This window comes from Strix aluco, chromosome 6, assembly GCF_031877795.1.
Source record: "Strix aluco isolate bStrAlu1 chromosome 6, bStrAlu1.hap1, whole genome shotgun sequence".
NCBI classification, from domain to species: domain Eukaryota; kingdom Metazoa; phylum Chordata; class Aves; order Strigiformes; family Strigidae; genus Strix; species Strix aluco.
The window spans coordinates 12,485,678-12,497,822 of NC_133936.1; the positions used below are offsets into that span (position 1 = coordinate 12,485,678).

At 39.0% G+C, this 12,145-nt stretch overlaps 1 protein-coding gene across 3 annotated transcripts; it reads left to right on the forward strand.

The window, feature by feature from the left end:
- The first annotated feature begins 1,281 nt into the window (after positions 1 to 1,281).
- Positions 1,282 to 11,627, forward strand: CCDC14 (coiled-coil domain containing 14). 3 transcript variants are annotated; one of them, XM_074828712.1, is made up of 13 exons: positions 1,282 to 1,346; positions 2,035 to 2,090; positions 2,567 to 2,642; positions 3,339 to 3,411; positions 3,507 to 3,647; positions 4,720 to 4,959; positions 5,047 to 5,141; positions 6,147 to 6,723; positions 7,239 to 7,380; positions 7,961 to 8,040; positions 8,482 to 8,700; positions 8,786 to 8,918; positions 10,300 to 11,627. In XM_074828712.1, exons 1-13 carry the CDS (start codon positions 1,314 to 1,316, stop codon positions 11,282 to 11,284), a joined length of 2,850 nt encoding a protein of 949 aa, XP_074684813.1. In that variant the 5' UTR covers positions 1,282 to 1,313; the 3' UTR covers positions 11,285 to 11,627. The 3 variants fall into 3 exon arrangements, with proteins under 3 accessions (XP_074684813.1, XP_074684814.1, XP_074684815.1); XM_074828713.1 differs by lacking the exons at positions 1,282 to 1,346; positions 2,035 to 2,090; positions 3,339 to 3,411 and having other exon boundaries at positions 2,576 to 2,642; XM_074828714.1 differs by lacking the exons at positions 1,282 to 1,346; positions 2,035 to 2,090; positions 2,567 to 2,642; positions 3,339 to 3,411; positions 3,507 to 3,647 and adding an exon at positions 3,827 to 3,873.
- Positions 11,628 to 12,145: the final 518 nt, after the last annotated feature.

A 12,145-nucleotide genomic window follows, 5' to 3' on the forward strand; every position in this document is an offset into this window, starting at 1 on the left:
AAACTATACCAATGGTTCTGACACTGGTTTGGTAGCTGCCACACATCTTTTTGAGCTGTTTTCCATCTTTTTCCATTTTTCTAGTTTATATTCCTTCCTTCAGCTGTTCTCCTATTACAGTGATCTTCTCACTTTAAAATTTTCAAAGAGAAAAATTGAAGCAGTCTTCAAATTCCTGCCAGAAAACCCTTCTGGGTTTTTTTGACAAGATAAATATCTTGACAATACAGTTTTATTTCAAGTTCAGCATAGTTTCCATGAAAATGTTAACTCAGTAGTACCTAATAACACCACCATTTACATACTGGGCGAGCACAGATGTTGAGTATTTATATGCACTTCTGCTAGAGTACTCTTAATAACATAGTAATGTAACCACATTTTCAGCCTGAGTAAATGTAATTGCTTTCAACGCTATGTTTTCAGAAGGTCTATTTATTCAGCTAATAAAAGTGAAGACACGCAGAATACTAATATGCCAGTGTGTGTGTGTGAAACCTGAGGCACCATTCCTTACAATCCATATACTTTCAGGGATTGCTGGAGATTTAACACCAGCTGAAAGCCAGTGTGAACAAACAACTGATGGTTTTAGCCTGCGCACAAAGTATCAACAGTTCCCTTTAAGTTGCTACCAGCCTCCTTTTACCTTTTGTGCCCCAGAGGACTTGCAGGACACGACTGCACAGGTAAGCAAAAGCCCAGAGGCAGTTTTATGAGCAATGCCCCAGAGAGATGTCTGAGTTTTCCCTCAGGGTGGGCCACACACCTGCAAGGCCCCTTTTTCCTCGTACGACTGTAGGGAGCCCCTGCCCCACTGGGCCTGCTGCTCTCAAAGCACCCCTAATGGATCAGACAGCACGCCATGGGAGGACAGCACTGGGACGGCAAGACCCAGCTTCGTGAGGTGATTTTTTTCTTATTAAGCACAGAAGCAGGTGCCGGGGCTGCTCAGCCCTGAGCCCTGACGGGAACACACACCCCCACCGCCGCTCACGGCCCCACAGCTCCCTAGCCCGCCCGTTCGCCTTCTCTCCTCCGATTGGCTCCTCGGCTCCCACCCTCCGCCAATCGCTGACCGCGCTCCGCAACGCAGCTCCTTCCCCTTCCCGCGCCTGCTGCCGCCGGCGCGCCGCGAGGAGCCGCCAGGCGGGGCGGGACAGGGGGGCATTAGCCCCGCCCCCCCGTAACGGCCATCCCGTCCGTCAGCCAAGCAGGCTCCAGATTGGCTGGCGCGGGGGAGCGCGCTCCGCTGGAAGGGGCAGAGCGGGACGGCGGGTGGCCCCGCCCCCGTGTCGGCCGGGTCTGGGGCCATGGCGAGGCCGGGGGCTGCGCGGTCTGGCAAGGTGCGTGCGGGGCTGGGGAGGCGGGGACGTCTGGAGCCTCTCTTTGTCTGCAGTCGGGTCTCAGCCCTCTCCTTAGGTGCCTCGTTAGACCCCTGATTTGCGCGGAGGGGGGTGACGGGGTGTCCCCGCTGAGTGCGGAGCTGGGCCATCAGCGTAACGACTCCTGAGGGGGGTCGGGCCTTCCGGCACTGGGCGCCTTTGCTTTCCTGGGCTTAGCCCAGCAGCGCTTCCTCAGGGCTCAGCGGGCTTAAGTGTGTCGGTAAGGGGCACCGCAGCAAGCTTTCCCTTAAGGGCGCTTCCATCTTGGTGTATCCGTAGTTTGAGCCGCGACTGTAGTTTATTCTTAAAATCCCCGAAGTTCAGGTGTGTATTTATAGAGCTTGCTTTCAGTCTGGAACGTGTGTTTCTATGTCAGCCCTTGGCCGTGTCAGTAAGTGATTTACTGTATCTGTAGAATGCTGCGGAAATTAATGAAGCTTCATGCTGTACAGGCACGTTTTGTGAAATTAAAAGTACAAGATTCAGTCCCTAATGGTAGCGGTGGGCCCCCTCCTTGTTCTGAGAGCTGTAAATTACCTTTACCTGATCTGCCTCAGCAGAAGTTCTTGGAATTAGTGGGCAATGGTAATGTTTAATTGTGTTGTGAAAGTACTTCATGAAAATCAAAGTATATTTCTGTAATCAACAGGTACTGTCTTCTGGAAGGCTAACAGGAGCAGCTAAATTGACAAATGGAAGAAAACAGTAAGACCTTAATCATGAATACTATCTAAGATTCAGTGTACATGTGAGCGTTTGGGAACCTTATATTTGTCATACCTCACAACTAGCCCAAAATTCTTTGTATATGTCAGAGAATGTTTTTAGCAGAAAGGCAATACAGCCAGGTTCTAAGCAACCCATGAGTAGACAGACACAAACTCCATAGAAATTTTGCCTGTAGAAATAGAGGGTTGACTCTGCATGTTTTATTTATAAAAGACTGGATTTGTGTAATTACTAGCCATATGTAAGACTGTTGAGTAAAGACTGAATTCTTTGACATAAGCTGTTAATATCTGCTAAACATGTTTGTTGCAGCAATGCAGAGTTTTCAGCAAGAGAAAGGTATTTTGTTTCCTGATAAAATTAATTCAGTTTGCTATTACTGAATAAAATTGAATTTTATACTTTGCTGCATGTTAAGGAGCTAGTATAAACAGTGAATTTGACTTTTTCAGGTTTGGCTTAAGAAAAGGATGCCATTCTGATGTGGAGTCTGGATATTCTCTTTATTCCACTGACTCTGACGATCAGGTAATCAAATAACTTTTTCATACTGTCATCTCTGTTATCAAAAGAGAAGGAAAACTGGAATACCTTGAATGATAGAAGAAAACCAGGTTAATTTAGATAATACTGCATCTGGACTAGAAATAGCTCCTGCAAAGCTAGCAAGAGTGTCTATAGTGCATTTTGCAGGTACATGCAAGTTGACTTTGTGTGCAGTGAATTTGGTTCTGACAAATCTCATTAAGGATATATTCTACGAACACAGATATGCTGTTTCTGGACTAGAGCTGGCCCTGGCAGAAGTATATTTGTTAGATTTTGTTCCGAAAAAAGTGAGTTGTATGGAGTCAGTGCTGCAGTGCTTTTTTCTGTGTAGTGCTGAGCCAGTTATCTCCAAAACAGAAATAGGCTAAAAACAGATAAAAGCTTAATTTTACATGGAAATAAGAATAAAAACCACACATATGCAATTAGCAAAACCTAAAATCCAGCAAATGGGTATGTGTGCAAGAAGACAATTTAGGATTTTTTCAAGATGTGCGTGTTTCCAAACTTTCATGTAATTGCAAAGTAATACATGGAAAAAGACGTGGTTTTGCTGATTATCAGTTGTTCTTTTTCAGGTGACAGAGTGGGGAACAGTCACTTCTAAAATAGTATCTTGGCTTACTGAAAGAGAACAGTGATACTCATTTTCTGACTGCAGTATTCTTTGTGCAGGTTGATGCTATTCATAATGGACTTGACCGTTGTGCAGCTTTACTGAAGAATATCTTACAAAATGAGGCTGCAGGTTGTACCTATTGACTAAAACCATAATTTAAATTTTCTTTGTAAGACTGTTTTGATTTGGTTTTGTTGACTAATTTTTCTTTTGACTAATACTAGGGAGGGAGACTATCCATAAGCAACCTGGGAAAACAACTTCTGTTAAAATTACTTCCAAGCCTTTGCTAACCAAAGGAAATATTTCAAAGAAGAAAGGATTGAAAAAAAACATTACTCATGCCCACATCCGAAAAGAAATTGGTAAGCAGACTTTCTTGGGCTTGCTTTTTTCTCAACATTGAGAGACTCATCAACTTACTGAGATATAACAAGGCCTCAAATAATTGTTGTCATTTGTTATAGGTTGATCCAGGGCTGGATCCACAAAAGGATGTGGACATTACTCATTGCCTTTTAGAAGACTTAAATGTTTACTGAACAGTTACTAAAATTCACAAATGTTTGGGCTTCACGTGCAAGGAAGAAGGTTGAGTGCATTTACAAATACCAACATCGTCAAGTATAGCTGATAGGAAGTGTAGAGCAGAATGATAATACCCATGCCCCATTTCTCTTGGACAGTGAAGCATTGCAATGCTTGGTCTGTGTTTGGGATACGCAGCTATAAACTGTCCTGGAGTTAGATGTCCAGCCAGGATCAGATCTCAAAGATCAGTTTCTGAAAATAAGAAAGTGTTGCAATAAATAATAAGAACTCAAATGGTTTAGTGGCCAGAGCACTTGAATGGAAAGGTAGATGGAGTGCTGTAGACTGAGTTGCTCTCAGTTGAAGTATTTTTATTAGCGTTTCTTTCTCTCCACCCCATTCTTTTGTGTGATTTCTAATCCAGTAGACAGGTAGCCTGTAGACTAGGTGTGTAGCAGAATGCCTGTTTTGTGAATTGTAGAAGGTGGGCACATAGCTGATATCTTTCCAGCACTGTGAAAATATGCAGTCTTAATTATACCCAACATAAGAAAATTTATATGCTTTGATATGGGTTATTCCAAATAGTTTAAAAGCTTAGGAAGCAGCTAAGCAGAGATTTTAAGAATTGCGTTTTAGAACTGGCCTTCTGTAGGATTAAATCTCTGTGCTTCCTTCAGGGACAGCTGTCTGTCCAACTGGGTTAGGTTGCTCTGTCTGAAAGAAAAAAATGATGGCTTAATTTGCTGGTGAGTAAAAATCTGACTGGAATTTTAGGCTGTAGGTGCTTTTGGTTTTCTTTTTCAAAGAAACCTGCCAGAGTCTGCCTGACAACACAATGGGCTTGTGTAGACTGAGAAGACGGACAACTTCAGCTGGTTTTTTTTGTTCTTTCTTTCTCTGTAGTGCCAATATCAAACAGAAAACTTTCCTCGTCTGCCACACCTTCTGCTGAGAAAGAACTTCCCAGTTCAGCACAGAATCAGATGGTTCAACCAATTCATGTGCCGTGCAGTCCACACTCTCCTGTGATGCATCAGAAACTGTGCGAACATGTGCAAACTCAGATGTCTCTGATAACTGGCCAACCACCACAGAACAGTAATGAAATTCCTACTGCAACTCCTTTTCCTACATCAAATCATGGTTAGTGGAACTGTTAATGTAGAGCCTGCTTTTTTGCTGTATGAGTTTTGCCCCAGATTGCCCTGATCTATAAGTGTTTTCTTTTAGGGTGTCAAAATGCTACAGCTTGTAATTATCAATTACCTACCTCCACAGCAGCTCTGTCCCTGCAGCATTCAGCTAATCCCTTATCTACTCAGTCAGTAAGTAAAAGTTTGATTCTGACTGTTAATAAACATTTTAAATTAGCACTGTCTATTTATTTATACATTTACTTAAGCGTGTGGGTTTTCTTGGGTTTATGTAATAATTTTCCTTAAAGAAAAAAATTTGCATATTTCAACCTATAGTAATGAACAGAATAAATAATGAGAGTAAATACTGCTATTTAAAATACATTTTATATAGATGCCAAAAAATGAAATTAGAGGCATTTCAACTGGCTGTTTGTTTCCGCATTGGGAATTCTGTAATGGACAGCAAACATGGAAGGTGCAGGAAATTATTCATTACTGTTAATAGTTACATTCACAGTAACGCACATCAGGATCATTAACCAACTCCTGATAAAAGCAATATCTCATATGTAGCTTTTCCCTGCCAGTGGTCAAGTTGATAATTTCTTCAGACACTGTGTATTATATTAGAGCCACGTTTTAAAATACTTGTGTATTTCAGGGTATAGAATAGAACTAATGGAGAGTACCAACTGCCACCTTGGGAAATGTGGTAAAGGGCTTGCACCTTGAAACTGTAAGACTGTAGACTTACCTTCCATCTGCAGGCAGTCCATGTATAGCTAGTGCTGTCCTTGACTTTTAAGAAATCTATCTACTTTAAATATTGAAAGGTAATAGTGTTGTCTTTTTATTTTTGTTCTTCCCTGTTCTGGTTTGATTCAAGAAATGAGTGCTCATAAAGCAAAAAACCAAAAACAAAACACTGCTGAGGGTTTTTCTTTACAGAACAACTGAAAATGTTGCCAAAAACATTTAAGATAAAGGTAATCTAAACCAGATTTACATTTAATTACTCTTTAATATACTGGAAAATTATGCAATTAGTGAGTTGTAGTTGCTTGTATAACTTGCAAAGAATAATTAAGACTACATTGAGTGAGACAAGGGTGGTGCGTTGTTGGGGGTTTTTTTTAAGATTTAAAAAAAATCATGTTAATTTTTTGTTTAATATGAGTATTCTTTATGCAGGATGTTCCTGTAGAGAGGGGCAATGAACGTGTGCCAGAGTTGGGAGCACCTGTGGTTTGCCCGGTAGTTTCTGCTGCTCCTAATACTGCTGCGCAAATACAGTCTGCCACTGCTCTTTCTAGTGTCATCCCTTGTATAGCATCAGGTGCATCAAATAGCTCTGCAGTGCCTACATTCATCCCATCATCTTCTGGCAGAGAGATGACCCCAAACCACAAGCAACAGATAAAAGAAGCAGATCTGATAAGATGTATACAAGCTCACCTGGCCCTGTTACAATCACATGAAATGATGAATGGCAGGACTGAACAGAAGTGCCATTATCATTGTCCAGCAAATCATAATGCTTCAAGTAACAAGGAGGGGGATAGTTCTGAAGAACACAGTGAGGACAGGGTCAGTGAAGAAGATGAATTGAAGGTACTTGACGTAGCCCCAGTGAGAGATACAAGCTGTAAAACAAGTTTTGTGAAGAAAGTTCTAAAATCTAGAAAAGAAAGCCCAGATGAAACAGCCCATAAAGTTAAGACTGTAAAATATCTTCTAGGAGAGCTCAGAGCACTGATAACAGATCAAGGTGAGGACATTTTCACCCTGCAGTAGAGTGATTACATACATAATAAGAGCTGTGTTAAATGAGTGAGCACTTAAATTTCTGGAAGTTGTATGTGTCAGATGATATGTGACACCGTAGAGTGGTTTCCCACGACTGTAATAGCTTCATGTTTCCCTCTGGATAAGTATTAAATTATTTTTTGGAGTATTTTAGCATTATCATAACAGCTAGGGTAAAGATTGTTCTCATTTGTTTTCCCCTGAGAAAGGGAGCAGTGTAGACAGATTGAAACAGCAATCCCACCAATGCTGGTCAGAGAGATGGTGGGTTGTGATTTATCAAGAATCTAAAGCATAGTTTTCATAGTCAAGCTTAAAAATTTTAAATAAATATAGTTAAAATAAAGATGAGTTTTTCTTGGGAAAAAAGCAGATACTATTATATCACTTTGTAGAATCTTAATCGCATATAAAATATTACTGTCATACTACAGGTTTATATGTTTATGCGGTCTTTTTTTCCCTCCTCTCTTGCAGATGATTCAGAAATGTTAAGGTTGATGAGTGAAATAGAAGACTGCATATCATTGCTCCCAGCTGTAGTGGGAAGTACGAATATACAAGCTGAAATAGCACTGGCTTTACAGCCTCTCAGAAGTGAAAATGCCCAGCTGCGTAGGTTAGTAACTTGTCAGTGATTCTGTATTTACTGCAGATGCACCTAAAGCATCTTTAACTGGTCTGTCCTAAACTGCATGTTTTATCATTGTTATGGTGGTACGGCCCTTTCATTCTTGTCTGTGCAGTATTTATATATTAGACAGTGTGTTGGTAAGGCTATATAGTTTAAATAATTAACATATAGCAAGACTTCAGTTAATACTGATGTTTTAGTAGCATCATGATTGGACCTTTGCCTAGGTGGGATCAATATATTGTTCTCTCTGAAACTTGCAGTATCAAGATAGTTAGCCTGCTTATATTCTTTTTGTAGAATATTCTCAAATGCAAAAATGTCTGTCATTTCAGGGGAGCTCTCAAATACATAATTGGGTAGCCCTTCAGAACAGAGGGAAAGATAGTTTGTGTTGAAATATAGGAATGTAAGAAAAATGCATTATTAAAACTTTTTTATGTTTCTGAAACTTTGTGGCATTTAATTCTCAGTAGCAACTTCTTACCAAACTAATTTAAAATGCAGTGGTTTTGAACATATTCTGAACTTTCTGAATTTGTGCTTTTTTACAATTCACATTTAGAAGACTAAGAATATTAAACCAGCAACTCGGGGAACGAGAAAGATGTGAGAAGACATCTGGACAAAGCTGCAACTATGAAAGTAAAGTACTAATAGAGAATGATGCTTGTTAGGGGCATTTTTGTTAAAGCTTTATTTAAATAGATACAGACATATAAAGCTACAGATACACAAATAAAAAATAGTATGTATTGTGGCCTTTAGTGGCAATTAAACTAAGTGTTGTGGGTCTAGTCATGCAACTGCTTTTGCATGGATTGTTGTCCCTGTTTAGACTTTACATAGTGAGACTCGGGCTCAGCTGCTGAGCAGATTTTGTTTTTATTTGCCTCTTAAAATGAAGGTGACATATTAGATAATTAAGAAGAAAGCTTAAGTTTTATCTTGCTGCCTCAAAAAAACCTCTTCTATCTGTAAGCAAAATTCATATTACCAAGATTATTTAAAAACTTAGTTTGATTTAGAAATTCAAACTGTATCACACAAAACACTTAAATTTTTTTTATGTTTTACTTTTGGTAGTAGTTTCTTTGCAGTCTTTGAATATGATGCTCCAGAGTCAATTGAAAGAATCACTGAAAGGCCTTGAGTCACTGCAGGCTAAAAATGAAGAACTAATTAAAATAATAGAAAGTCAGAAAGGAGAAAATAAACACCTTGCAAAAGATATTCAAGATAAAGAACAAGAATTGCTTGAAAACAAACAGCATTATGACATTCATTCCACCAAGCTCAAGATTGGTATGTGTTTTGAATTTGTTTATTCTTCATTTAATATTTTAAAACTTAAAAGAAATAAATAGTTAAATTCTTCTTGGCATTTTAGAAGTCGAAGAGGCATTAGCAAATGTGAAGAGCCTTCAGTTTAAACTGGAAGCTTCAGAGAAAGAAAATAAGATATTGAGCATAACATTACGTCAGCGTGATGCAGAAGTTAACAGACTGCGTGAACTAACCAGGTACAATTGGCTAAGGTCTTTGCCTCTTGACATCGCTTTTTTTTTTTCTTTTTTTCATAGTTTGGATTATTGTAATTTTAGTATCTTGGTGGTAGGAGGTCACGTAAGCTAAAACTTCTCTTTGTAGTTACTTTTGCTGCTGTGGTGGTGTAATTTTGTTAGAGTTGTCGTGCTTCATGAGTGAGTTCTGTTGTAAACTGCTATCTGCCGTAACTTGTGCGAAGTTTTAACTCTTAACAGCAGACCTGCAGATAAGGATCTCCATGGGGACTGCATGGACCTGAAAACCTACTGATATTTCCCTTGAAGCTGTAGAATTTGGAAACAAACTCTTAATCTGAATTAATAAGGGATTATTTTTTTTCTTTCTTTCTTTATCCTGGTTCACAAATTGGTCTGTTTTGAGAAGAGCTCCAAGAAAGATCTGTCTTCAAAACCCACAGCAAGCTCTTCCTGTGGGAATGAGCAGCCCTTTCTTTAATTGTACACACATTTGAAGTAGATTATGCTCAGATATTAATTATGGGTAAAGGTGGGAGTCTGGGATCACTGAATGAAGGTGGTGTTACAATTTTTTTAGAACTGTTACTGGGAATTTATTTCATTGTGGTCTTTAATGAAATATGTTGAATATCATATATTTTATGATGAATATAGTGGCCAGCTGGGAGACTTAACTAGCTTTTTGCACATGCAAAGTAGTGTGTACATAAAACTTATTTGGACGTGATGTGCACAGGAAGTTAAACTGTTGTCTGCCTTGTTTATAGTGGATAGTGATTGGAATGGAAGCATATTTTTAATCAACACTTCAGATTCTTTAGTAGTTTAGACGTATTACACACTTCTATGACTACTGTACTGACCACCAGATGGTAGTATAGTGATATCTTACTACATATGTATATGTATATGCTACATTTAATTGTAAGCATTTAAGTGTTCATTTCTTTTGATGTACTAAGCAGAAAATGAGAAGAAAAATTTATTTTACTATATATTTTCTTTAGATGCAATGGGAAGAATAATTCAGAAAAAAATTGTCACTGATTTTGATAACTTTCTATAAGCTTTAAAATGGTTTCTTCACATCAAGTTATTTAGTTTGTAGTACTCAAAGCAGGTAAATTGGGAATAATCTCAAGAACTTCATTGGGCTGTGTTATTTTAGTTACTTTATAGGCACATTGAGCTGAGCTGAAGAAAGAAATTCAAGAAACTTGGAATTGGTTCACATTTATACTATGTTTTATGACAACATGTAGCGAGAGAATTGTAACTTTGCAGTCTGATAAATCTAATGTTTTGGTGTTATGTAAAAGTTTTAAAGATTATTTTTTAGTGACTTTTTAAATCTGATTAATTGATCTTATCTTAACAGAACCTTGCAGGGCAGTATGGCCAAGCTTCTGTCTGACCTCACAGTAGACAACATTAGACCCAAACCTGAAAACAGTCTCTCGAAGTCTCTTTTGGAAGACCATGAAAAGCAGATGCAATCTGATCCATTTCCTGGGAGTACCTCAGTAATGACTTACCTTGAAAAATTAGAAATGGATCATATTTTGACAGATACAGAACTTCAATTCTCAAATAAAAGTGGAGAATTAGAAATGCGAAGTATAGCCTATGAAAAGTTTGCTGGTGAAGGAAGTAAATTAAACAGTACATTCTCCGGAGAAGGAACATCAGCTCCCAGAATACTGCTAACCTCACTGAAGCAAGATGCAGAAACAGTTAGTGATTCTGGGACTTTACTAGGTGACCAAAACAAGTTGGATGAGACTGTTTATATTCCACTGACTGGCAATGCCTCTAAGAAACAGCAGCCAAACTCTGACAGAACTGGTGTGCTACCCCAAAGTAGAGGGGTTTGTAAGATGCTTGACTACCACTGTGAGCTCTCCAACTCTGTGCAGCAGAATGGATGTCAGATATCAAAGGATCCAACTGTTCTGGATAAATTAAGTGCTGGGTACAGTGTGAAAAAGACTATGGAAAACACGCTTGAAGTTACAGGGGATGAAGTGCAGCCAGAAGGAGACAAAGTCCAAAAGAGGCCAAAAGGCACTCCAAGTGCAGCTGCAAAAGACTTCATAGATAAACCAGACCAACCTCAGCCTGGAACATACCCTCGTGTACTGATGCCATTTCTGAAAGAGATTTCTCAGAAAAAAAGCAGTGAAATAGCTGATTTTAGTTCCATTTCTTTTGATGATCTATCAGGGAAGTCTGAGTGGAGTGCATCCTCTTTCTCAACATTTACTTCTCGAGATGAAGAGGACTTTAAGAATAGCTTAGCAGCCTTGGATGCCAACATAGCTAAGTTACAAAGAACTCTGCAGAATAGCATTATGAAACAATAAGTATGAGGAAACAAAACAGGGTGCACTTGTTTGGATTATTTAGGGCTTTCTGAAGTATATTAGTAAGTATGGTACTGATACGAATATTTGTGTGTTTTTGGTATGAAATTACTTGTTCCTAGCTGTTTAAATTATGGATGGGATTTGTTCTTCATTAAGCTGTGGTGCTGCTTCTCTTGATGTGTACAACTTGAAATAACTGGTATAAATGCCTTTTTTTAAATTATGACTTAGGTTTATCCTCTTCAAGGGCAATATTAATTTTTAGAACAGCACTTGGTAACTGTTTAAGAAACCCGTGTGCTGTTGGCAATACAGTTTTTCTATTAAATGGTAAAGTACACTTGCGTGCTTTTTCAAAGTAGTAAGAACAGCAGAGAGATGGATATGAAGTCAGTTACAGATGTCATAAAGAAAATTTTTTATTTCATTATAATTTGACTGTTATAAAATGGGATGCATAGTTATTTTCCTTGGTTGTGACCATGTGTTTCAAGAAACTTATCTCCTTGTTCTGGTTCACCATGAAGGTGTGGAAACAGTAGTGTCAAGGTCAAAGAAAGAGGTGAACAGGACTTCTTATTCAGGTGCACTGCTTCTTAATCGGGTTTAATCAAGAAGTGGGAGTTTAACTGGTGAAAGTGGAGCTGCCTTGAACATAAAAAGTGTTCTGCCTTGACTAGGTAGGTCTCTTCATGTTGGTTTGTTTTTCTTGAAGAGGAGCTTGGGTGCAGAAGGCTAAATTAAACTTCCTTGTTTACTCATGTTTTTTCTTCCCCAAAGAACAATTGCAAGATACAATACGTGGGCAAGAGGTTCCACAGGTAGAGGCCAGGGAAGAGCTAGCTGCAGAGCAGCTCT

Bases quoted from the DNA above. Each gene is read 5' to 3' on its own strand.
- CCDC14 (XM_074828712.1), top strand. From the start codon at position 1,314: ATGGCGAGGCCGGGGGCTGCGCGGTCTGGCAAG. The intron at 2,091-2,566 runs GTAAGACCTTAA...TGACTTTTTCAG, and splicing joins TTGACAAATGGAAGAAAACA to GTTTGGCTTAAGAAAAGGAT. The intron at 3,648-4,719 runs GTAAGCAGACTT...CTTTCTCTGTAG, and splicing joins CCACATCCGAAAAGAAATTG to TGCCAATATCAAACAGAAAA.